The following is a 24,570-nucleotide window of genomic DNA, read 5'->3' on the forward strand; positions in this document are numbered from 1 at the left end:
AAAAAGCAACTTAATTAGTAGTTCAATAACAAATTGTAAAGATAACCTTTGTTATTTGAAGAGAGAGAAAATTCAGGTTACATATAGTGAATAAATAAGGAAATGTTAATCTCTGCGTCATTCCACACTGAAATTTCAATTGTAGGGGATCATTTGGAGGTGAATTGTGTAGGACACGGGGAGACAGAAGAATCTCCCCATGAGTTTTCAGTGTGCATAGAAATTGAGGAGGCTGAACTGGAAGTCTGCCTGGGTCGTTGTTTTTGTTTATTTGAGGGTCTGCTGGAAGTTTGTGAAAACGACCACCTTGATATGTGGGAGCCTTCTCGGGCAGCGATTTTTTTGTTAAACCTGTGGCAGGCTGTGCAACATGGAGAAAGCTTTGACATAATGTCATAAAGGTGATTTCTTGGTTTTAGACTTATTAGTACGGGACAAGTTGAGGGACCCTTGAGGGTGTGTTGCTGTAAAGTATATAAGGGACGCGCAGCGCCGTTAATGGGTTTAAAATAAATGAAAAAACACTAATCCGAGGAACTATTGGAGAGGTAAGTATACGGAGGTGAGCGCGTTGCGCATAAGGGTTGCTGGTGTCATATATTAACACTTTGAGGGCGAATAATTTTGATTGAGTGTCAACGCTTGAGAACGCGAGGACAGCGTCTAAAGTGCTGGGTTAAACTTTGTGTATCACCGAGCAGGGGAAGAGGAGCCAGTGGTTGCGAGAATAGCGAGACGAAGACTGAAACCGAAAGTTAAGCGTGTCTGGGTGACCTAGACCAAGAAGGTGGAGTTGACCAACGCCATTGGAAGAGGTAAGTCTGTGTTTCAGAGAATGGCTGACAGCTCGGGTGCGACACCTAGTGGGAAAAGGGGATGCAAACCTCTGAAGGATCAGCTTGAACAGCTTAAGAAAGCTATTCGTTTGGCTTCACCTGGAGCATTAAAAGCAGCAGAGAAAGAGTGCCAAGCGATGGAGGTTGAGGTAAGCAAACTTATTACATCTCAACAGAAAGGGCTGGGTGATAAAATAGCTCTGAGCCTGGTGTTGAAAACTGAGGGAGAGAGATGTGAACAGAAATTGAAACAATTTGAAGAGGAGTCCAAGGGACATTCAGTGAACAGGAAAGCCAGAGGAGAAATTAAGGATCTAAAAGAAACTCATGCCAGGTGCTGTAAGTGGCTGCTCCTGTGGAGGGCAGCCTCTTCCTGGATGACTGAGGAGGAGGATGACACAGGAAAATCAGGAGACATGGTGAGTATAATGGAGTCTTTGAAACATCTGAAGGAGGAAAATAAAAAGCTAGAGGACCAAGTGAAGGACTTGACTCCGAAGGTAGAAGAGGCTAACAGGTATTACACACCGAAATTATATCCTTGGGCTGAATTGGCACGTTGTGCACCACCACCACCATATGTCATGCCTGTAATGACCCTTGGAGGGGGACAAGTTCGTGGTCCTGATGGACAGACTGGAGTTGTCCTTGGCGGAATAGCAGATGTTGAATATACTACTACTCCCCTGAATATCCCCGAAGAAGGGATAAGGGCAGTGGAATGTCAGTCCCAAGATATGGGAGGGAGAATGATAGCCTCAGCTGCAGATGAAGGCTCGACCTCGCCTCCCAGTTCGGTGGATAGTGGAAACATCATACGGGCCGAAGTGTCTACAGTGGAACAGCCAAAGCAGGACGGGGAGGCCAAAAGGACCCCTAGAATGAAGGACAAAATACCACAAGGAGTGATAACCAAGGGAGAACATTGGGAAGGAGAAGTGTATGGACAAATGCATGAGCCCCCACGTGCGTTAATAGAGGCATTAACAGCATTGGAGGTTATAAAGCAGAGAGTAATGCAGGGAGGGCCAGAAGAGGAGAATGAAGACCGTGCGACGTCATCAGAAGAAGAGGACGATAAGGAGGACGAAGATGGAGGACCTGAGCCCCAACCAAGTACAAGCCTAATTTTGAGGAAAAGAAGTGTGAAGAGAGACCAAGCACAGAGACAGCCCATATTTAGGAGCTCAAAGGGAAAAGGAAAGTCGAGGAAGAGTAGAAAAGTGAGTTTTGAACAAGGTGCTCCTGACCCTGGTTTAAATCTGCCTCTAATAGCAGGTCCAAAGAACGAACCAGTTTATCGCGCCTATAAGGTGAGAGATTTGGAAGCATTGGTTAAACAACTTCCGTCAATAACTGAGGGAGGAGCTAGCTGGTTGAGAAGGCTGGGCGCGCTGACCGAAGGAGAAGAATTAGCGCTGGGCGATTTTCGCGCTTTGGCCGGACGTTGTATGCTGGGCGGTGGGTTAGCAGATGTAGAGCAGATAGCTCAAACAACCAGATATGCAAATGACTTACAATACCATGAGGTGCAGAATGACTTAGCAGATGCAGTCCGGGAGAAGTACCCAACTCCTAACTCTGGAGCCATTCCAAAAATTATTTGGGATCCCAAAAACACACCCAGAGAGTTTTTAGCTAAAGCAAAGGAACAATGGTTGTTAGAAACAGGAATACATCCGGGGAAGGAGGGTGAAAGTAGAGCGTGGTTTCGTTCGGCGGTGCTGGCAGGGCTGCCCAATCAGGTTGCAGTTGATTTGGAAAAGAACCCAGATTTTGCCGTTGCAGACTCGGTGCAGTGGGAGAGACATGTGACCCACAGACTTCAGCAGGAACAGGATTTGACGAACAAACAAAAGAAAGAGTTAGATGAAGCACAGGCGCAGCTGCTTAGGCTGCAGCTGGGGGAGGCTCGCGAAAAATATAATGCGAAGAAAAAAGAACCGAAAGAACTAAATAAGACTATAATGGTGGCAAGGCCTCAGCCCGATCCTGTGCCTGACTGGTCAGATCAGGATCCGGGTCTCTACCCTGATGACCGTTGGCCCGCCAATGCACCAAGGCAGCGTCAACCAGTAGGGAATTGGGGGACCGGTGGACCGCAGAGAGGGCGTGGTGGATCCGTGAGGGGAGGACAAAGGGCTCGGAATCCAGGGAATCCTAACAATGTGTCTTGGACTGCCTGTTACAGCTGTGGAGCAGAAGGACACTGGTCCCGAGAATGCCCTGAATCGCAGCGAAATTATCAGAGGCGAGGCTATCAATCCCAGGCACGAGGAGGCCCAAGACAAAGAGCTGCTTACAGGGGAGCATATCAAGCTCCAAACCCGAATGCAGCACCAGCCGCCCAGTACCCAGTAGCTGACTGGGGCTGGGAGAGGGAGCAATACTGACGGAGCCCGGAGAAACTGAACAGCGTGGGGGCGGCAGAACCCATGCTGTCAATGACCGTGGAAGGCACTGAATTGCCCTTCCTGGTGGATACTGGAGCAACATACTCAACTTTGAAAGACACACCAGACAGTGCAACACTCTCCTGTCACACAGTTAATGTGGTAGGCTTTTCCGGGATTCCAATGACACTGCCATTGACAGATCCAGCATTGACACAGCTGGGAAAACAGACTTTGAAACACCAATATGTGGTGTCCTCACAGGTGCCTGCAAATCTCATGGGCAGGGACCTGCTTGTGAAACTGGGAGCCACAATCATGTGCTCACCAGATGGACTGATTGTTACTCTGCCTGGAGGAAAAGAATTCCCGTGTCTGGGTTCACCTTCAAAGACTCAATATTTAGTCCAGAACTCTGAACAACCCACTGCCGAAATCTACTGGGGGAGGCTAGTGGAAGAAGGCATTCTGAGACATTATCAGCTGTGGAAACCCTGGATAATGAGCCTGGCCGTCTATTCCCCCCCGCGAGATCCTTTCCACGTTACACTCTTTTATGATAGGGAAGATAACGATATCTATCGGGAACAGTTCCAGTCTGATCTTGAGGGACAGACGTGGAATGTGCAAACACATAACATTTATGTTGGACCAGAAGGTGTGGCCGCGGCTGTGAAATTTACTGATGAACAACTGCCTTGGTACAATGTGGGAGAGGATTCAACCCCTCACATTACATTGGCGGTCCACGAGGGTCATGGGCCAAGAGATCTGGGACCAATGGTTAAGCGGGCGCTGGACGACGCATGCTGGCAAAGCACCCAAATTCCAAATGTCTGGTATGCACCAAAATGTAAAATATATCGCATAACTTGTTTGTCCAACGATGCAGTGATCTTAGAACATAAAGAAATTTCCAGAATACATGGCAGGGAAAGAATGGATCATCCTGATGCAGTAGCTGAGCTCTCAAAATTGCCTGGTACTTTGTGGTCCGCAGGGCCCACAGATGTAGGTTTAGCTAACTGTTCGCCTGTCCTGTTCCAGCTGAAGTCTGACATACCAATTAACAGACCACAATATAAGCACAAAACTGAAGCAGAAGAAGGTATAGCTGAAACCATTGAAGGACTGTGGAAGGCAGGAGTGCTTGAGCCCTCATGGTCATTTTGGAACACACCTATTTTGCCAGTGGAAAAACATGGGACAGGGAAGTACCGTATGGCACATGATTTGAGAGCAATAAATGCCATGCTGAGGACTGACACTGTGCCTGTACCAAATCCCTACACGGCTCTGACCGAAATTACTAGGGACCAAAAGTGGTTCACATGTATTGACCTAGCGAATGCATTCTTTTGTCTCCCACTGCACGAGTCACTCAGAGACATTTTCTCATTCACATACAGAGGCCGCAAATTTAGGTACACACGCCTACCACAAGGCTTTGCACTCTCACCAGGAATTTTTAATCAGGTGTTGAAAGAGGCATTGTCCCCATGTCAACTGCCAGGGGGCTGTACATTAATACAGTATGTTGATGATCTTCTTATTGCAGCCCCGTCAGCAGCGGCCTGTACGGCAGCATCGCTCGTGGTGTTGAACAGATTGGCGGAGTGTGGCTTCAAAGTGAGCAAAGAAAAACTGCAGTTGGTCCGGCCAGAGGTAACATTCCTGGGCCGGGTGATCGCACACAGATCAGTGGGGCTAATGAACACACACAGAGACCAAATTCTGACACATCCAAAACCAAGAACTGTGAAGGAGTTGCTTTCCTTTCTTGGCTTGACAGGTTACAGCAGGCAGTTCATTCCGAACTATGCGGGTAAAACGGCCCCTTTAAGGGACATGATCAAGAAAGTTGGTGTTCGAAATCTGAAGGCTGAATTGCCTTGGACGCCGGACACAGAGACAGCGTTCATTTCACTAAAACAGGATTTGTCAAGAGCCACAGATCTGGCCACACCTAACTATGATGAGGCATTTTATCTTGATGTTTCAGAAACAAAGGGAGTTGTGAATGGTGTGTTGTTTCAGAAAAAAGGGGGAGGTAGGGATGTACTTATGTATGTTAGCATAAGATTAAATTCAACAGAAGCAAGGCATCCCACATGCACACAACACGCAGCAGGAGTAGCAAAGATAATTCAGAAAACAGCACATATAGTGAGGGAACACCCACTGAAAGTGCTTACTACACACAGTGTAGTGGCCTATGTGAACTCACAGGCATTCACAATGACTCCACTGACGCAACAAAGGTTGAGCAAAATTTTAGAGGCGCCAAATTTGATATTCACACATGAAGGAATAAATATGGCAGACCTAATGGGGTCAGGAGAACCACATGACTGTAGTAAGAAAGCCCAGGTTGAAGGAAAAATCAGGGAAGACCTGAAGGCAGAGCCCATATACGGAGCTGAGGATTGGTTCACAGATGGATGCTGCCACAGAGATGAAGAAGGATTGAAAGCGGGCTATGCAGTAGTCTGTAGAGTAGGAACTGAGTTTCAGGTGAAAGAAGCAGGAAAAATTGAGGGACAACAGTCGGCCCAGAGAGCTGAAGTGATAGCCCTAACTCGAGCCCTGAGGTTGGCTAAAAACATGAGAGTGAACATCTACACTGACTCAGCATATGCGTTTGGAGCAGCTCATGTGGAACTGGCTCAGTGGAAGAGAGCCGGGTTCAGGACGGCCACTAATGCACCCATCTGTCACAAAAAGGAAATGGAGGAACTGGAAAAGGCCCTGGAGGACCCAGACGAGGTAAGTATTATAAAATGCAAAGGCCACTCACAAGCAGACAGTATGGTGGCAAGAGGAAATCAGAAAGCTGACGAAGCCGCAAAGGAAGCAGCGGGCTACAAAGGACAGAGACAACTGGTGCAGGTAACCCCAGAAGAGGAGGTTAGCACTAACAGCATGGAAGAAGTTAGAAAGGCTCAGGAGGAGGCATCCCCAGAGGAAAAGGGGGTGTGGGAAAACAAAGGAGCCTGGCAAGATGGCGGTTTGTGGAGGGGGCCAGATGGGCGTCCCGCTTTAACGGCCAAAATGGCGGAACAAAAGGTGAATGAGGCTCACGGGCTTGGTCACGTGGGAGTGAAACAGATGGAGAGAAATTTGTGCCGATGGTGGCATCCTGATTTGAGAAGGATGATACTGGAAAAGGCCAGAACGTGCCTAATTTGTGGGGCACACAACCCAAAGCCAGCAGTAAAACCTGAAGCTGGTAAGTTTCTCATGCCAGAAAGGCCAGGAGAAGAGGTCGTGATTGATTATACCGACATGATTGATACAGGCCCAGGTGGGGTGAGGTATTTGTTGGTGTGTGTGGATGTTCTGACTGGATGGCCCGAAGCATGGGCGACCAAATGTGAAGATGCGAAAAGTGTGATTAAGTGCTTAATCAATCATTACATTCCAAGGCATGGGTTTCCCAAGAGAATTAGATCAGACAATGGTACTCACTTCAAGAATAAAGATTTGCAAGAGGTAGAGAGGATGTTGGGAGTGCAACATAAGTTCGGGACGGTCTATCATCCTCAATCTCAAGGAAAGGTAGAGAGGATGAACCTAAATTTGAAAAACAAGTTGGCTAAAATTTGTGCGCAGACAGGGCTAAATTGGGTCGCAGCCCTGCCCATTGCTTTGATGACCATAAGATGTTCTGTTAACCAATCCACAGGTTTCACCCCTTATGAGCTGCTGACTGGGAGACAGTTTCCAGCACCCTGGACAGTGGTCCCGGTGGAGCAGCCCAGGACAAGCAACAGGTCTCATGCAGAATATTTTAATGAGTTGAAAGCTCTTGTGTCCAGCTTTACAAAACAGGTCACTTGTGAGAGACCCACGGGGAACGGAGAGGTCCCGGACGCAAAGGCAGTGTGGCTGAAGGTCATTAAGCGAAAGTGGAAGGAGCCCCGCTGGACTGGTCCGTATGAGGTGACCGCCCGGACGGCTACAGCAGTCCAGCTGAAAGGGAAAGGCGACACCTGGTACCATTGGTCGCAGTGTGCACCCGCACACGAGAGCTTGGTGGAGGAAAATTCGTCTTCAAAGAACGCAGGTGTCAAGAAACAGAGGCAGAATAAACCTCTTCACCTGTGTAACGGGCCGACCAGTAGTCTACCTGGAAGGCCGAAGAAAGAAGAGCAGCCTAGGAGGAGATCGCCGCGCCTACAGAAAGGAGTGGTAACAAATTGAGAGTTTGAAAAGGGGTGGTTTAAATAAAAAGAGTAAAAAAAAGGAAAGTGGAAGGGGCTTGTTCTGTCAATTATGTTGTCTCTATCTGTATTGGTGGGTATTTTGGTGACCTGTGGTTGTTGTCTCATTCCTTGTGCCCGAAGGTTGGTAGAGAAAGTGATTGTAAAGGCAGTGGACCCTGGGGCGGTGGCCCCTATGTCCATGATGCCGATGATGGATCTGGAGGTAGCCGAGTGGACTGAGGAGTGAACAACAACCTATGTATCGACCTCTGGGGTGTCAGAGGTCGAAAGGGGGATTGTGGGGATAAACAAAAAGTATTTTACCAGCATAATATAATCTGCAGTATGAGCATTGCTTTAACAATATAACAGATAGCTTTAAGATGGCCTTAAGATGTTTATGATGATGTTAACTTTGTATTTCAGGGGCAGTTATGATTGTTTTATACATATTGCATATCTGTGCCTATTTGAGTTGATGTTCAGGTTCTTTAAAGGTCGTAAGCTTCACTGACGTGACTGTTCAGGTGATACATGCTGAGGGAAAACTAGAACATAGAAGGAATTGCAATACATGCTTACAAAACACTTATATCAGTTTATTTTATTATCTTTTATATGTTCATATTCTTGTATTAAGGTTTTAGTAGAGGTTCTTGGTTAAAACATTTATTTAGTAGAAGACATACACATAGTCTTAGTGAGCTTCTGGTCTGGTAAAAGGTCAGAAGTGCAACAGGTGAATTGAGAAAGAGCATTTGAGGACGAGATACAGACAGTAGGTGAAGAGGTGACACAAAGAGCATGTGAGGTCAACACACACACACACACACACTTTAAATTAGATTTATTTAGAGGAAGAGGTTAGTTATGTTTGGCTGTAACTGCAAAATTGTCTTGGTAAAAGAGGAACCGTTTCTTGGTGTCTCGGCAAGAAAGAGGAACAAGACAAGAACTGAAAGGTAGACAGGAAGGGCTAGCCATGAAAATAGAAGATGATTTTCTAGGTGAAAAGTCATGATGATATTGATCTGATCTATGTATAAAATGTATCTGTGACGCATGAGGGGGGCGTCAGTAAATAAACCCTGATGTTATAAAATAATTGTTTGTGCTTTAGTAAGTCGAAGATCAATTGCTGTGTTCAGTGATCTTCCCACATGTGAATTAAAATCTTCGTTTGACTTCACCCGGCCGGACCAGTGTGGTTATTTTTCGATCACCTCTTGTACCCTTTCTCAATTCTTGAATCTTAACACTACCTACACAGAGCCTACACAACTTTTAGATCAAACCATTAGAAATGATGTTGGCTTGATTTTTTTCAACAGTGTGCTCTGTCTATCTGAAAATATATTTTTCACAAAATTGAATAGGCAGCACGGTGGCACGGTGGTTAGCACTGCTGCCGCACAGCAAGAAGGTCCTGAGTTCAATTCCAACATCATGCCGGGGTCTTTCTGTGTGGAGTTTGCATGTTCTCCCCGTGTTTGCGTGGGTTCTCTCCGGGTACTCCGGCTTCCTCCCACCGTCCAAATTGCCACTAAGTGTGAATGTGTGAGTGAATGTGAGTGCGAATGGTTGTCTGTTCCTGTGTGTTAGCCCTGCGACAGACTGCCGACCTGTCCAGGGTGTACCCTGCCTCTCGCCCTATGACAGCTGGGATAGGCTCCAGGATAAGAGGAAGCGAATGGATGGATGGATGAAACCCTTAATGTTGCACAACAAATTTGCATCCAAAAAATTTTCCGTGTCATCTTTTCACACCGTGCTCGGTCTGTACAAACTGAACCTCAGTTATCTGCTGCTACCATTAACTAGCAAGATGTCAATGTAATTTTTTTAACAGTACCGTATTTCCCGGACTACAAAGCGCACCTGAATATTAGCCGCACAAGCTAAAATCAGGGGAAAATCCTGTTTTGTACATACATTAGCCGCACCTGACTAAAAGCCGCAGGTGTTTCAATGTTGACTTATCATATGTAAGAGAATATGCACAAAGGGAATTGTCAGGAAAGAGATGGCTGTTTGGAGACATCACTTTTATTAATATTTTGAAAAACAAGTTATGGGTACATATTTGCACATGTAGTACATAACAGTAGCCTACAGCACACCAGAAAAATAGATTCGGACTACCTTTTAGGCTCACGTGCAGTGACACGGCTTTAACAAGAAGAAAAGTCAGTCATTCACCACCATCTTTCTCTTCTTCCTGCGCACTAAAACCACCAAAGTCCTCTCCTCCAGTGTCGGATACAAACAGGCTCAGGATGGCTTCGTCATCCACTCTTAGCTCCTTTCCTTCGTTGTCACTTTCAAAACCAAAGAAATCCTCATTGTCAGTGTCAGAGTCGAACACCCTCTGAAGGGCCGTGGCGGTGTCCTCCTCTCCATCATGCAGCAGTCCAGCCCTTCAAAATCCGTTGGTGATCGTGGATGCTTTCACACTTTTCCACGCTGTCAGAATCCACCGGTGGAGTTGAGCATAACTTGCTTTTCGCAAGTTTATCGCCGCTCATCATCCACGCCTCCCGCTGAACGCGTACCGCTACTTTGAAGTTTTTTTTTTCGTGCTAATTCGTACGGCACTACGTTGCCTGGCGGACGGACATGTGACTAACATACCACTCTTGAACCCCGATCCTTCCGCCAGGCAACGCAGTGCCGTACAACAGCGGAACACACAAAACAAATCGTCTTACGATATCACAAAAATCATGGACAATCCATAGAAAAGCCGCACCTGACTAAAAGCCGCAGGGTTCAAAGCTTGTGCAAAAAGTAGCGGCTTATAGCCCGACAATTACGGTACTTTGCTTTGATACATATGTAAGACTGTTGAGCAAGCCTTGACAACAGACGCTTGTAGGGTTTTTATGTCCAGAGGTTTGGGTTGAGTGGAAGTATCACCTCTGTACCTTCAGCTGCATGTTACACCGGTGTTATAACTAATATAGTTCTGAAATCACAGCAGCTTTAACTCAACTTTTAGATCAAACCATCTAAAAGTTAGACAGGGCTGTCAGACATGCGCCAATGTTGTCATTTGATATTTCTTCCCTGTTTCGTATAATTTTTTTTTCCACTGCCCCAGGACATGATTCAACAGGTGGACCCCCCCTCCCCCAACACACACACACACACACACACACACACGCACACACGCACGCACGCACGCACGCACACACACACACATCCCACGTCTACCTTTAATTTTCCAAAGAATTAATATCGCTTTGCCTGTCTTCTCTCTGCAGTATGAGTTCAAGGTCAAAAACATCAAGAAGAAAAAAGTCCACATCGTGGTGTCTGTAGATGGCGTGAAAATCACCTTGAGGAAAAAGAAGAAAGTGAGTGAACTTTTTTTATAAATTGCAAATTAAAAGCATCTTTTGTACTACTTTGTACTGTTTTGTACTGAATTGTTGTCACCCGCATCGTAGACCTTTGAACGGATCAGTAAAACAATATATAAAATGTCTTGGTGTAAAAACATTGATGTTTGTTTTTGGTTCATACGTGTGCTTTATGGTTGCGCGTTGACCACCTCTGTCATCGGCCACGTCGATCCTTTTTTTTTTTTTTTTTTTCTCTTGTTTCTTTTTTCTTTTCTTTCTTTTTTTTCTTTTTTTTTTCTCTTTTTTCTTTTTCTTCTTTTTCTTCTTTTTTTTCTCCTTTTTCTCTTTTTCTTCTTCTTTTCTTTCTCTTTTTTCTTTTTCTTCTTTTCTTTTTTTCTTTCCCTTTCCTTTTCTTTTTTCTCTTCAATGCCCAATTCATCACGCATATAGCACTATCACTTGATCCTTGATAGTGCTGCAGATGACAGCCAGCTCTATTAGCCCACAACATTCACCGATGCTTACAGAGTGGTTAAAGGTGGGTGTTGACTCTAGCAGTTTAGGGCTACTTATTTTCCAAGTGAGATGCCACTTGGGCAAAGGAAATGTACTGATGGAAATGGAAAGCTGTGTGGATAATCTGCTAACAGTGCCTCACTTTATAAACACAAGTGCAGCCTTTGCCTTGCAATGAGTTTACCGAGGGCAGCACAAAACGTGCAGCGCTGCAGCAAGAGCAAGTATTCTCCTAACTTCACAGGCATACATGTTTCTTGTAATTTGAACACAAGAAAATGCTCCGAAATTAACTCATTCACTGCCATTGACGTCTATAGACGTCAACGTAAGTTGAACTGAAGCCCACCAGCAGTAAAAGTAGACCTGCAAGGAGGTGCAGGGTTTGCGCACGTAAGGGATTGCGCAGTGAGACAAAAATGTGGTGCAAGTCTTGTTGTGTTTCACTGCCAGCCATTTGAAAATGGCTGGCAGTGAATGAGTTAAACTAAACATGAAAAAGGAAAAAATCACTGACAGCTGTGGTGTTAAAGAAACTGTGTTGTGTTTGGGGGTTTTTTTAAGCTACTTTTCCTGCATTTCATATAATACTGCAGGTATTTACTGTACTAAAGGCATAAAAAATACAATTTTCTTTTCACCCCGTATATATTTTCACTTTGCTTTCTCTGTCACCCTGTAAATTCCCAGCAATTGTGTTTTAACACATAATGAGGCTTTTTGTTGGCACAAAATCAGTATGTCTGGCCCCTAATGTGTATCTGTCAACAGCTGTTTAATTTCCTATGTCTTTGTTTGTAGCAGAAGGTAACGACCAGTCCTCTTAGAGAGCATGTGTGACAACGGAAGGACTACTAAAGAGAATACAGTGCTTGATGGGGATCAGAACCATTAGCAGAGTAGAAATCATGAATTAAAAGATGAGGAAAGAGCAAGAAGAAAGCTTGAAGAAGTTGAACTGACACTGGAGAGGAATCTGTGTTTCCAAGTGAGCTGAGGATGACGGGACAGGCTCTGTGGTCGACTCAGCGAATGGAGGGAATAAAGACGATGATGATCGATGAGCTTAATCCAGTCTTGCCCGCTTTAAATGGTGTAGATTATAGGGCCGTCACCAGATATCTGATTTCAGAAATATGGTACTTGGTGCCAGGACCAGGAGAATTCCAAGATGCTTGATGCTCGGTTCAATACAAAAAGAAAAAGATTATCCTCTGTACTTAAAGATGAACTCTATTATTTCAGGACAACACAAGAAGGATGATACTTTGTACTGAAAAACACAATAGCAACGTTTTCATATTGCCTTTTGCAAATCAGTTTCACCCCTTGGTAATCTGACTTGAATGGAAAGTACTACTATACCCACTTCTGGAGGGGTGATATCCTGCCCCCATCAGCTCTGGAAGAATATAGGTTACTAGCTACAGTACCTGCTGTAATTTCAAGGGAAAATGACTGTCATGTTTACAAAGTTTTTGTATTAAAAAGCATCTGAAGTACATTTTACCTTTTTAGGGTTTGTGTATTGAAAAAGCATTAAAAAGCATGCTTACCTCCTTAAACTCCTAAGACCCGAAATCTTCCACGGCATGCATTTTTAATTTCTCTTTGATATTTGGGCATATTGGGGCCCGATGACTGTAAAAACAAAGAATTACGAGATTTATTTTTTTTACCTGATTTTTGTTTTTAAGAAAAATAAGAGCCACATATGAGGATATTCATTTAAAATGTTGATAGAACAGTAGCAGTATAATGTCCTCGTAAGTGAATATTAGGGCCTTGTAGAGCAAAATTCAGTATTTTGGTCTAAATAACCCAAAATGTAATGTCCACATATGTGGACGCCAGGTCCTAGGAGGTTAAATAAAAACTGTGGGCTTCTGTAGATAATTTGCCATTTACTAACAACTCAGTTTACCGGTCGATCAACGTCCATACCTGCACCTATGGTCACGAGCTCTGGGTAGTGGCCAAAAGAACAGGTTTATGGATACAAATGGTGCAAATGAGCTTTCTCCAGGGGGTGGCTGGTCTCTCCCTTAGAGATGGGGTGAGGAGTTTGGCAATCTGGGAGGGGCTCAGAAAAGAGCTGGTGCTCCTCCACATCAAAAGGAGCCAGTTCGGGCATCTGACAAGGATTTCTCCTGGGTGGCTCCTGGGTGAGGTGTGACACCGGGACAGACCCAGGACACACAGGAGAGATTATATCTCTCACCTGGCCCGGACAAGCTTTAGGTGTTGGCCGAGGAAAGACAGGTCTGGGTTTATCTGCTTAGGCTGCTGCCCCCATGTCCACCTGACCTGGCCACGGTTAAGTGGAACAAAATAGATGGATGGAGAACAATTATAAATTGATTATATTTGCTCATAACTCATAATAAGGCTATTTTGCGTTAGCAGCTTTACAAAACCTAAAACCTCACTGGAGATGACATGCATCACCAGTGCTTATGGATTTTCTCTGTTAAGCTGGAAATCCTGCTTTAGGCTCTGTGGTCACATAAAAAGGGGTGTTTCTCCAGTCAAGTGACTCTTTTTCTGCACAAAATGATCCCTATGAGAGGCACCTCCCCCAATCAGAGATGATGATCATCCTATAAGAACATAAAAATATAGCAGTGCTGTTACAAATAAGACAAGATATTAAAGCTGTAAAAGACAACAACTGTAAACTTGGTATATAAAAAAAAATCCATGTAAAATACTTCAAGTTAAATATTTTATGACTTATGATATTTAGAACTCAGTGCTAGTGTTTATGTGATTGGGTCTCATTAGAAACTAAACATTAAAGCCCCATAGGTTATGAAGGAGATGTGAAAGCTGCTTGAGTTTGATGCTTGAGCAAAGTAAATTAATTCTATGGTTTGAATAGAGATCCTGTGTTCCAATATTACATACTGAGGATTCCAGTGAGCGTGTGATGCATAGAGCTGGCAACAGTAAGGTATGGGCAAACTGAGCTCACTTTGAACACAACCTGGTCCTGACCAGGTTGAGTATCAGTTACCATGGTGATTTAGCTACCGGTAGGTAAAAAGAGAGTCACTTTTGTGACACAGAAAAATTTGGCTTTAAGGTCAGCATAGCTTGCTAACTCATTAATTTCGCTTTGTAATACATTCCCCCATACAGCTTAAGGTTAGGGCTGTGTCTGCTTTGGCTGATCAGTGTGCCAACAGGGAGCTTCAGCCCATCTGACTCCTATGCCTCGTGTCCTGGACCTCTCAGATGTGCTTGTGTTATTGGTGTCCTCTGGAGCATTTTGATAGAATTATCTGACGGCTAAAAAGCCAGTCCAAGTTTCTTCCTCTATGTTTCACTTCTCTTTCATATACAGTTTATTTTAAACACTCTGTGCAAGCCTGAAAAGCAATCGAAGTCTTGTATTTAAAGGGACAGTCTGTGTCTTTGTAAGGAGATGAGGCAGCTCCAAAATCTGATTGCCTGTTGGCAACTTGCTGGCTGTGAAAATGGCAAGATTTCCTCAGCTGATGGTCCACCATCTGCACAGACCACACATTTCCTTAGTTCCTTCGTATTGGGAAGAATGAGCAAATGATGCAGGGATGAATGTTCCATATAAAACCAACTTGCAAGATGGTTTCCTCCAAATTCTGATGAAAACTGTCAAATTCCTTTAAGCTTTTTGGAGCATCATTTTTGGCACACTGATTTTGCTGCTGTAGTCTGAAAAAACTTTATAGTTAAGCTTCACCTGAAAGACTGTACCTACTTTATGTAGGACTCACTCAGCTTATATCAGGTGAAACTCTGTTGACTTACAAAGGCCATATTTGTATGTCAGATTTACATTAATGTCTGAATGGCCCTGAAAGGAGTTGGCCTTTAATCGGACTAGTTTAAAAGTCTAGCTTTGTTAGTAAATGGCCACCTGAAAACATCTGCATATTTGCTCTATAGCTTTGTTGTGGACAGCAGTGTGAGTGGATGATGCATACTGTAAGTATTCATAGGGTTAAGGCTAATGTCCTTCATGCTTTGTGCTTCAGCAAATTCAGTTCAATAAAAAATATCAAAGTGGAAAATCTCAGCTGTTACTGAAGCTTTACATCAGTATTTGAAGAACTGTTTAGGAAATACTGTATATTCTCTATAATATAGATTCTCATTTCCGGTGACCAGATGCACATGAAGTCGACAGATTTATATTTTTTGGAAGTACTGAGTCCGCAGACATCACCAGATACTTTTAAGCAGCGTAGAATCGTTCTGTCAGGAGTACTGAACAGGCACATTGGCTTTGGGACATTTATTTTTTTCAGCTTGCCTACTGCATATGTATTTCTTTTGAGGTACTTTGAGTACTTAATTAAACCATAAAACTGCGCTTAGATTTGAGCCTGACAATTTACTACAAATTGTGCTGAAAATGACAGCACAAAAAAAGCACATCCCTGATGTGAATGTGATAGTTGCCACTAGGAGGAATAATTTATTTGGAAGCCCAAGGGAGATGTTATTAAAAGTGTGAAATCAGTGCATGTAGACTGCTCAAAGTGGTGCCCAAAGTTTGACTTGTCCTGTAGATTTTTGCTGAGGCCAAATCTTGCATGTTTAGAGCAGAGCCCTGCATGTTTCTGGACCTTAAAGCTGGCATTTTACGTTAACAGAACAGAAAGTGTCACATCGACAGGAGAGAAAGAATAACACAAAATACAAGCGATTGATGTATTAATGGCTACAAAGTTGTTTTTGACATTTAACAGAAATGTTAAGTGTTTTAGGTTTTAGGTCACAATTGTAAGCAGAGAATCTGCACATAAACAATAAGGTAGAGATCAAAGTCTCTGCGTAATGTGTACTGAATGTAATGAATATTGAGGTTTTTGCTGAAATAGTTTGTTATCCACTGACGGCCGTGAGTCATATACACATGCCATTCATTACACATGGCCATACTAAAAAATACCTGCAGCTACATACACATGCAGAAAACAAAAGTGATGTGCACATTTATGCAAATGGAACAATAACTTCATTTACAGGCTAACTGGTGAAAATCTCCACACATCCATCTATTTAATGCCGCTTTCCCGCCGTGGGTCAATACACCAGACCATCCTCTCCCAGTTCATCCGAGGGAACTTTAAGACTTTCCCAGGCCAACTAAGAGATATAATCTCTATAGCTTTCCCTGGATCTGCCTCAGGGCCTCTTCCAAGTAGGCAATGCTTGAAACACCTCGACTGGCTCCTTTCAATGTGGAGTTCCTTCTGAATGAAGGAACTTCGCATCTCAACAGTAAGGGGGAGCCCAGCCGCCCTTCAGAAGAAACTCATTTCTCCCACTTGTGTCCACAGTCTGATTTCTTCCCAGGGCTCGTGAACATAGATGAGGGTAGGGATGTAGATCAGCAGCTGCACATTCACACTCATCTCTCAGTTCACCACAATAGAGCGGTACAGTGTCCGAATTTTGAAGCCAATAGAACTTGAGCATCTTTAAAAAGCAGAAATGAGATTCTGACACCAACTTCTGGAACTTAGATGGGCCTCGAAATTCAGTTGTGCAGAGACTGAATAGCTCTCGTAGCAATAAGAGAGTAAGTCGTACCCAAATTTACAAAGAAATTTAGTAAAATGCCTTCTCCAAGTCCAAAAAACAAATAGAGAATAGTTCCTCAAACTCCCATGTACCCTCAAATATCCTCGAGAAGATAAAGACCTGGTCCAGTATTCTGCAACGAGGACAAAAACCCCCGAATTTTTCCTCCTGAAATTGAGGTTTAACTAACTGAATGTCTCTCCTCACCAGTATCCTGACTTGGACCTTCCCAGGGAGGCTTACTAGTGTGATCCCCCTATAGCTGAAACACTCCCTCTGGTTGTCCTAAAGATCGGAACTACCACTCCAGCATACCAAACCAGAGGCACTGCCACAGATTTCCGCGCCATGTTGTAGAGATGTGGCAACCAAAACAGCTATGTAGCATCCAGAACCTTAAGGAACTCAGGGCGAATCTTGTCCACCCTGGGAGCTCTGTCATCAAGAAGTGATGAGACATCCCACCTTTGTCTTTAGACAGTGTCAGTCCATGGTTCCACTGAACTCTGTGTGGTTTGCTTCAGCACCACCCTCCACTTGAAATATGCAAAAGTCTTTTGCTGTGTTGTTTAGTTGTTAGATTATTCATGCCCACATTAAGTTTGCTTGTGTTTGACTTACTAATTTCCACTGCTATTGGTAAATTACCAAGGGCATTCATCAGAATGAACGGGCTGCATCTGTGTTAATAAATTAGTACCTGCTTGTTTTGTAACTATTTAGTTTGGCAAGCCGGCAGTCAGTTTTTGCTTTTCTTTTTTTGTTTTTGGAACTTTGTATTATCCTTTCGGCTTAGGTTGTCATCTCTACTTTACATATGCTAACAGGACAGTTCCACCTTCACTTAAATAGCAGTTAGCTGTCAAGTCAGCTAACTGAAAGCCAGGCACAAACTCAGATAAAAACGCAACATGATAAAGTTTTAAAAAGATATCTGAAAAATGAAGGGATTCAAACTATATTTAATTTCTGACAACAAACCAAAAGTGAGCACAAAATATGGATATTTATTTTTCTGTACCTGGCTGCCCTCAAAAGGCCCTTGGTCAAGTGTACTGGCGGGATGCAATTAAAGGCCAGTCGATGGATGAATGTTTTCTTGTCGAGTTTGGCTCCTTGTCCCGAAAGCTGAAATGTCAAGTGTGACGGTCAGCAATCTATTTACATCTCTGAGTGCAAAGGAGGCATTCAAAGAGCGCAGATTGAAGTGATTGAATGACTCGGTCAACAAAGGGCTCTGTGGAGACAGAAATCAACAAGAATGATTCCTGTGTGCGTCTGTGGTGACATTTTGATTGTGACATTAAGGTGAAAGGTAGATTTAATCAAACAGACAAAAGGACCAAGTAAAAAATGTATGTGAAGGGCTCACAATGATATCTGTGCTCACGGAATATCATCTGTCTGTCTTTGAGTTTCAGCTGATTTATGCTCAAACTGTCCAAGCAAGGAATGTTTCTTATTTCATTCGTCTTATGTATCCAATTTTTTTACATTTGGTGTAACTGAATGGTTTCGTTTTGTTTACACAGAAGAAGGAGTGGACATGGGACGAGAGCAAAATGATGGTGATGCAGGATCCCATTTACAGGTAAGCTGGCCTTAAGATTTTTTATTTTTTTTTGTCATAACGTTACATTTCTTTAGCTCATCTTTAAATGCTAATTTAGATGCTTTTTAATACTTATTCTAGTAAGTCAGTCCTTATGGCTCATTGAGCCTTTTCCCAAATGAATTTTAATCCAAACTTGATTAAGTACACTGTGGTGGCTCCGGAAATGAGAATCCTTTGTCTCTGTCAGTGCAAGCGTTGACATTTTGGAGAAAGAAGGCACTGGTAAGTCTGGCGATAACTTCCACCGACTCCTAAACAGCACAGCACCACCAACATTTCAGAAAAAAAAATGCTAAACATCATATCAGAAGAAATGGTAATCAAACCAATCCTCAACACTGTTTTTAAAAACTGAATAAATTTTAAGTTCTAATGTGCCCAAGTGTCACTTCTGCTGTCATGTTAATTTCGGATCTCTTTCTCTTTTAATGGGGGCATCTAATTAAACCTGAGCCGTTAGTCAGCTCTTTATCCCCTGTAACCATACTGTGGTTTTCTGCAGTTTTGTTTGCAGCGCTGCAATTCTATCATAATCACAGCATGAGGTTTAATTGACATCTTAAAACAGCCTGAGTTGTATCCCAGTGGCAGCGTGACCTAAAGTAACCTTATTTACTGCCAGTGGTGTTGGTGTTGTGTGGAATACTTGGGATCTGTGTCTTTCCTGTGTTGCTGTTTTTCCTCAGAACAGACATTTTTATGTAAATTCAGAACATCAAGCAGACTCGGCTTCGAGGCATTTGGGTCTTCTAGTCTAGTAGAGGTTTGTAATAGTGTGAGACTTTCAAGTGTTATTCATATGCATCATATAGCACTTTATTCGATACTCTTGTTGGTTACATGCGCGGTATTGGGAGTATCAATATGCAGACTGGGTGAACCGGGGGTTGAACTGTCAACCTTCCAATTAGTGGGTTTTGTTCTGGATGATTGTGAGTCAAACAACAACCTCCAGGGATGGAAAATGATGCCGACAGTTATGTGTCAAGAACTCTGAGTAGCCACTTGTGGCTGGCTCTAAAAGCGAGCCATCACCATAGACTCCCACGTTAAAATTGGCAACTAAAGAGTATTAAACATCTAGTGTAGTGAAAAAAAAGGTTTCTCTTTATGGATGGATTCTTTTTATCATAACGCCGTGTGTTGTGTGTGCGTATACCGATTAGGCGTAACATTATGACCAACTGCATAATATTGTGTTGGTTCTTCCAATCCATTGAGGCACAGACTTCACTAGAGTCCTGATTGTGTGCTGTGGTATCTGGACCAAGATGTTAGCAAACGATCCTTTAAGTCCTTTAAGTTTGAGGTGGAGTTTCCATGGATTGGACTTGTTTGTCCAGCACATCACACAGATGCACAGTTGGATTGAAACCTGGGGAAATTGGAGGCCAAGTCAACACTTTAAACTGGTTTGTTCTCCTCAAACCATTTCTGGACCATTTTTGCTATTAGGGATTACCATTTCAACAAAAAGCTGTACATGGTCTGCAACAATGCTTAGGTAGGTGGTACTTGTCACAGTAACTTTAACAAGGACCCAAGGTTTCCCAGCAGAGCGTTGCCCAAAGGATCGTACTTCCTCCACCAGCTCACTTTCTTCCCATGGTGTATCCCGATGCCAGGTGTTTCCCAGATAAGTAACCCACCTGGGCATCCACATGAGTTAAAAGAAAACGTGATTCATCATGATTCTTCCATTGCTCCATTGCTATTGGCGGTGCATAGGAGTCGACATTGGCACCCTTTCTGGTCTGCAACTATGCAGCACCATACGCATCAAACTGTGATGCAGTGTGTATTCTGATGCCTTTCTATCAGCACTAGCACCAACAATTTTGGCAGTTTGAGCTGCATGAGCTCGTCTGTCCACACAGGCCAGCCTTTGCTTCCCGCTGCAGACTGGAAAAACCCAACATGAGCTTTGGAGTTTTGGAGATGCTCTGACCCAGTCATGTAGCAATCACAATTTTGGCCTTTGTCCAACTCGGGTACAGTTCTTTACGTTATGTTATTCACTTCTGTCAGTTGTCATAGTGTTGTGCCTGATCTATATACGATGCATGTAATTTATTTTGCAAGCTCCATTCATTCAAATGTTTTTTAAGACTTGTAATTAGGCATGTACCTAACACTAAACTATCTGCAAGACCTCAGCTCCCTGACAGTTATAGTATTTTGTTAGCGTGTTACTTGAAACTAATTAGCAGATCTTTGTGTCAGAGTGACATAGTTTTATGGGCACAGCAACCCAGCTTGCTAGCGATAGCTGATAACTCAGCACCTCCTGCCAAAATAAGCTTCTGGCTCCAGAAAAACAAGATAGTCAGAATGCTAAACTGTAAGGCCTCAGAATAAAAATACTGGGTTACATTATAAGTCTGAGGTTACTGAGCAGAGAAAGAATGTAGATAAAAAGTATCTTGATAGCACATTTTATTATCAGTGTTTAAACCTTCAGGCATGTTTTAGTTGGGGAGTGAAGTTGAACATAAAGGCTATGTTGATCTGCATGGATGGTTTTCCCAAAGGTGAGCAAATATGTTTAATGTGTTTCCCGCTCTGGCAGTGAGATCATATCAGGTTTAAAAACTGGATGTCTCCCTGGGCCGTGTTTATTTTGGGGATATCCAAAATAATGGCGTGCTACTGCTCTAAATCAGCCAGTTTTCTTAATGTTATCATGACAAATTTTTGTGGCATTGTTAACATGTAAAAAACCTGTAAGTTTAATGGTCAAAACTGTTCCACTCTGCCAGAATGTCTGATAAAGCAGAGTGTAGGTACCAGGTCATGCTCTCAGCCCTGTTATGATCTTTTTTTCTTTTTATCTTGTCTTCTATTGTGCAAATTTGTTCACTCTCAATTCTTATTCTCTGTATCAGGAGATCTTGCTTGTCATTTATGAAAATGGCAAATTCAAAACAATGATACATTCTCCTAGAATGAGGATATTGTTCCCTGGTTAGCATTATCTCTTGGTGACCTAAAGGTCATGAACAAGATGGCGCCGAGTATGGCAGCCTTGTCGCGAGCTCCCCCAAGCAACAGCTTTTTTCTGTGTTTAATTTTACTTTTCCTTCATTTTATCGCGAGTAGCACATGTCTCCTTGTGTACGACCGACAAACCTTACTGGACATAAAAGACGGTCTTTCTTATAACTTTCCGGAGTTCAAGTTTTGCAACACGGACGCTCCGTTTGCAGACCCCCCATTCATCTCACCTGAGACGCCTTTGTTCTCTGGCCCTGGAGGCCGCAAACGCCAACGCAGAGGGAGAAGATCTGGCATTCTGGTTCGACTGAGACGGCGCACTAACACACCACCGTTACCCAGTTTATTACTGGCTAATGTGCAGTCTCTGGAGAACAAGCTGTGCGAGCTTCGGGCACGGATCTCATTCCAGCGAGAGATGTGGGACTGCTGCGTGATCTGCCTCACAGAAACCTGGCTATCGGACAAGGTACCGGACTCCGCAATACAACTACCGGGGTTCTCCGTGCATCGCGCGGACAGGTCACAGGATCTTACTGGGAAAAGCAGAGGCGGTGGTGTGTGTTTCATGATCAACAACAGCTGGTGTGATTATGCGAACGTGCACCCGGTCAAATCCTTCTGCTCACCGGACCTGGAGTACCTGATGATTAAGTGCCGGCCATTCTGGCTACCGAGGGAATTTACAGCAGTGATTATTACGGCTGTTTACATTCCCCCACAAGCTGACACTGACCGAGCACTCAGGGAACTGTACAGCGCGATCAGCAGCGAGGAAACCGCACACCCAGAGGCAGCGTTTATCACAGCCGGAGACTTTAATAAGGGAAACCTGAAGAAAGTCTCACCCAAACTCCACCAACACATCCATTTTAACACTCGTGGAGATCGGCTACTCGACCACTGCTACACCTCTTTCCGGGATGCGTACAAAGCCCTCCCCCGCGCCCCATTCGGCCAATCAGATCACCGCTCCATCCTGCTCCTGCCCGCCTACAGGCAGAAGCTGAAACAGGAAGCTCCAACCCGGAGGGCGGTGCACTGTTGGACGGACCAATCGGAGTCTGCGCTGCGGGACTGTTTTGATCACGCGGACTGGGAAATGTTTCACGTGGCTGCTAGGGACATTGATGAATACACAGACTCAGTCTGTGGATTTATCAGGAAATGCGTGGAAGATGTCGTCCCATCCAGAACAGTTAAATCCTTCCCAAATCAAAAACCCTGGATTAACGGAGATGTTCGCGCGGCACTGGCGGCACGGAGCACCGCCTTTGCCTCCGCGAACACATCGGACTACAAACACGCACATTACCAACTCCGGAAGACGATCAAAGCAGCCAAACGTGAGTACAGGGACAGGGTGGAGCAACAGTTTGACAACCCTTGGAGTATGTGGCAGGGACTAAACACGATCGCAGACTTTAGAGGGAAAACCAGCACACCGCAGACCACGGCCTCTCTGTGTGAGGATCTAAACGTATTCTACGCTAGATTCGACACAGCGAACACCATGAGACCGGACAGTGTGCGCACCGCGGATGACGTCAGTGCGCACACTGTGTCTGAGGAGGATGTGCGGAAGTGCTTCAGGAAGGTGAACGCACGCAAAGCTACTGGTCCGGACGGGATTCCCGGCCGCGTCCTCAAGTCATGCGCGGCTCAGCTGGCTGGAGTGTTCACGCACATCTTCAACCTTTCCCTCTCTCTGTCTGTAGTCCCAGCCTGCTTCAAAATGGCCACCATCGTCCCTGTACTCCTCATTGAACGACTGGCGACCTGTAGCCCTGACCCCCATCGTAAGCAAATGCTTCGAGAAGCTGGTCAGGGACTTCATCTGCTCTGCACTACCCAACTCACTGGACCCTCTACAGTTCGCATACCGCCACAACAGGTCCACTGATGATGCCATAGCCCTGACACTACATACTGCCCTGTCACACCTGGAGAAGAGAGACACGTATGTGAGGATGCTGTTTGTAGATTACAGCTCAGCATTCAATACCATCGTTCCCTCGAAGCTGGACAGGAAACTGCAGGATCTAGGACTGAGCAGCTCCCTCTGCAGCTGGATCCTTAGCTTCCTGTCTGACAGACGCCAAGTGGTCAGACTGGGCAGCATCACCTCATCCCCCGTCACAATGAACACTGGTGCTCCACAGGGGTGTGTACTGAGCCCTCTCCTATACTCACTCTACACCTACGACTGCACAGCCACTAACAACTCCAACATCATTGTGAAGTTTGCGGACGACACTACAGTGGTGGGTCTTATCACCAATGGTGATGAGACAGCTTACAGGGAGGAGGTCAGCACCCTGACCCACTGGTGTCAAGACAACCATCTCACCCTCAACGTCGCAAAGACAAAGGAGTTGATAGTGGACTTCCGGAGGTGCAGAGAAGTACACACCCCCATCACCATCAGCGGCGCTGCTGTGGAGAGAGTGAGCAGCTTCCGGTTCCTTGGTGTACATCTGGCTGAGGATCTTACGTGGTCAGTACACACAAACAAAACAGTGAAGAAGGCGCAGCAGCGCCTCTTCTTTCTCAGGAGACTGAAAAGATTCGGCATGAGCCCCCGCATCCTCAGGACCTTCTATCACTGTGCCATTGAGAGCATCCTCACTGGATGCATCACCACCTGGTATGGCAACAGCACCGCCTACAACTGCAAAGCTCTCCAGCGAGTAGTGCGGTGCTCTGAACGGATAATTGGAGGTGAGCTTCCCTCCCTCCAAGACATCTACAGGAAGCGGTGCCTGAGGAAAGCGGGGAGGATCATCAAGGACTCCAGTCACCCCAGCCATAAACTGTTCAGACTGCTTCCATCAGGAAGGAGGTTCTGCAGCATCCGGTCCCGTACCAGCAGACTGAGAGACAGCTTCTTCCATCAGGCCATCAGACTGATGAACACTTCATAGACACCTCACCTCCACTACTGGAACTTCAACATTATGCACTCCATACTGTACAGTAATGCCACTGTTTTGTACATGTCTCAACTCTGTATATTTTTATATATTTTATTTATTGTTTACTCTATTTAATTTGTAAAATATGTGTACACACACACACACACACACACACACG

The 24,570-nt window shown here is 44.5% G+C and overlaps 1 protein-coding gene across 4 annotated transcripts in view; it reads left to right on the forward strand.

Moving 5' to 3' along the window:
* LOC309692846 (carboxyl-terminal PDZ ligand of neuronal nitric oxide synthase protein-like) overlaps positions 1–24,570 on the forward strand; it is a 272,306-nt gene that overhangs the window by 85,109 nt on the left and 162,627 nt on the right. For all 4 annotated transcript variants that reach the window (XM_082511678.1, XM_082511680.1, XM_082511677.1 and 1 more), the window contains exons 3-4: positions 10,698–10,790; positions 18,401–18,459. In XM_082511678.1, the coding sequence (XP_082367804.1) occupies positions 10,698–10,790; positions 18,401–18,459 (152 nt within the window). The remainder of the gene's footprint in view (positions 1–10,697; positions 10,791–18,400; positions 18,460–24,570) is intronic.

This window comes from Aulonocara stuartgranti (assembly GCF_965226115.1).
Source record: "Aulonocara stuartgranti genome assembly, chromosome: 17".
Classification (NCBI taxonomy): Eukaryota; Metazoa; Chordata; class Actinopteri; order Cichliformes; family Cichlidae; genus Aulonocara; species Aulonocara stuartgranti.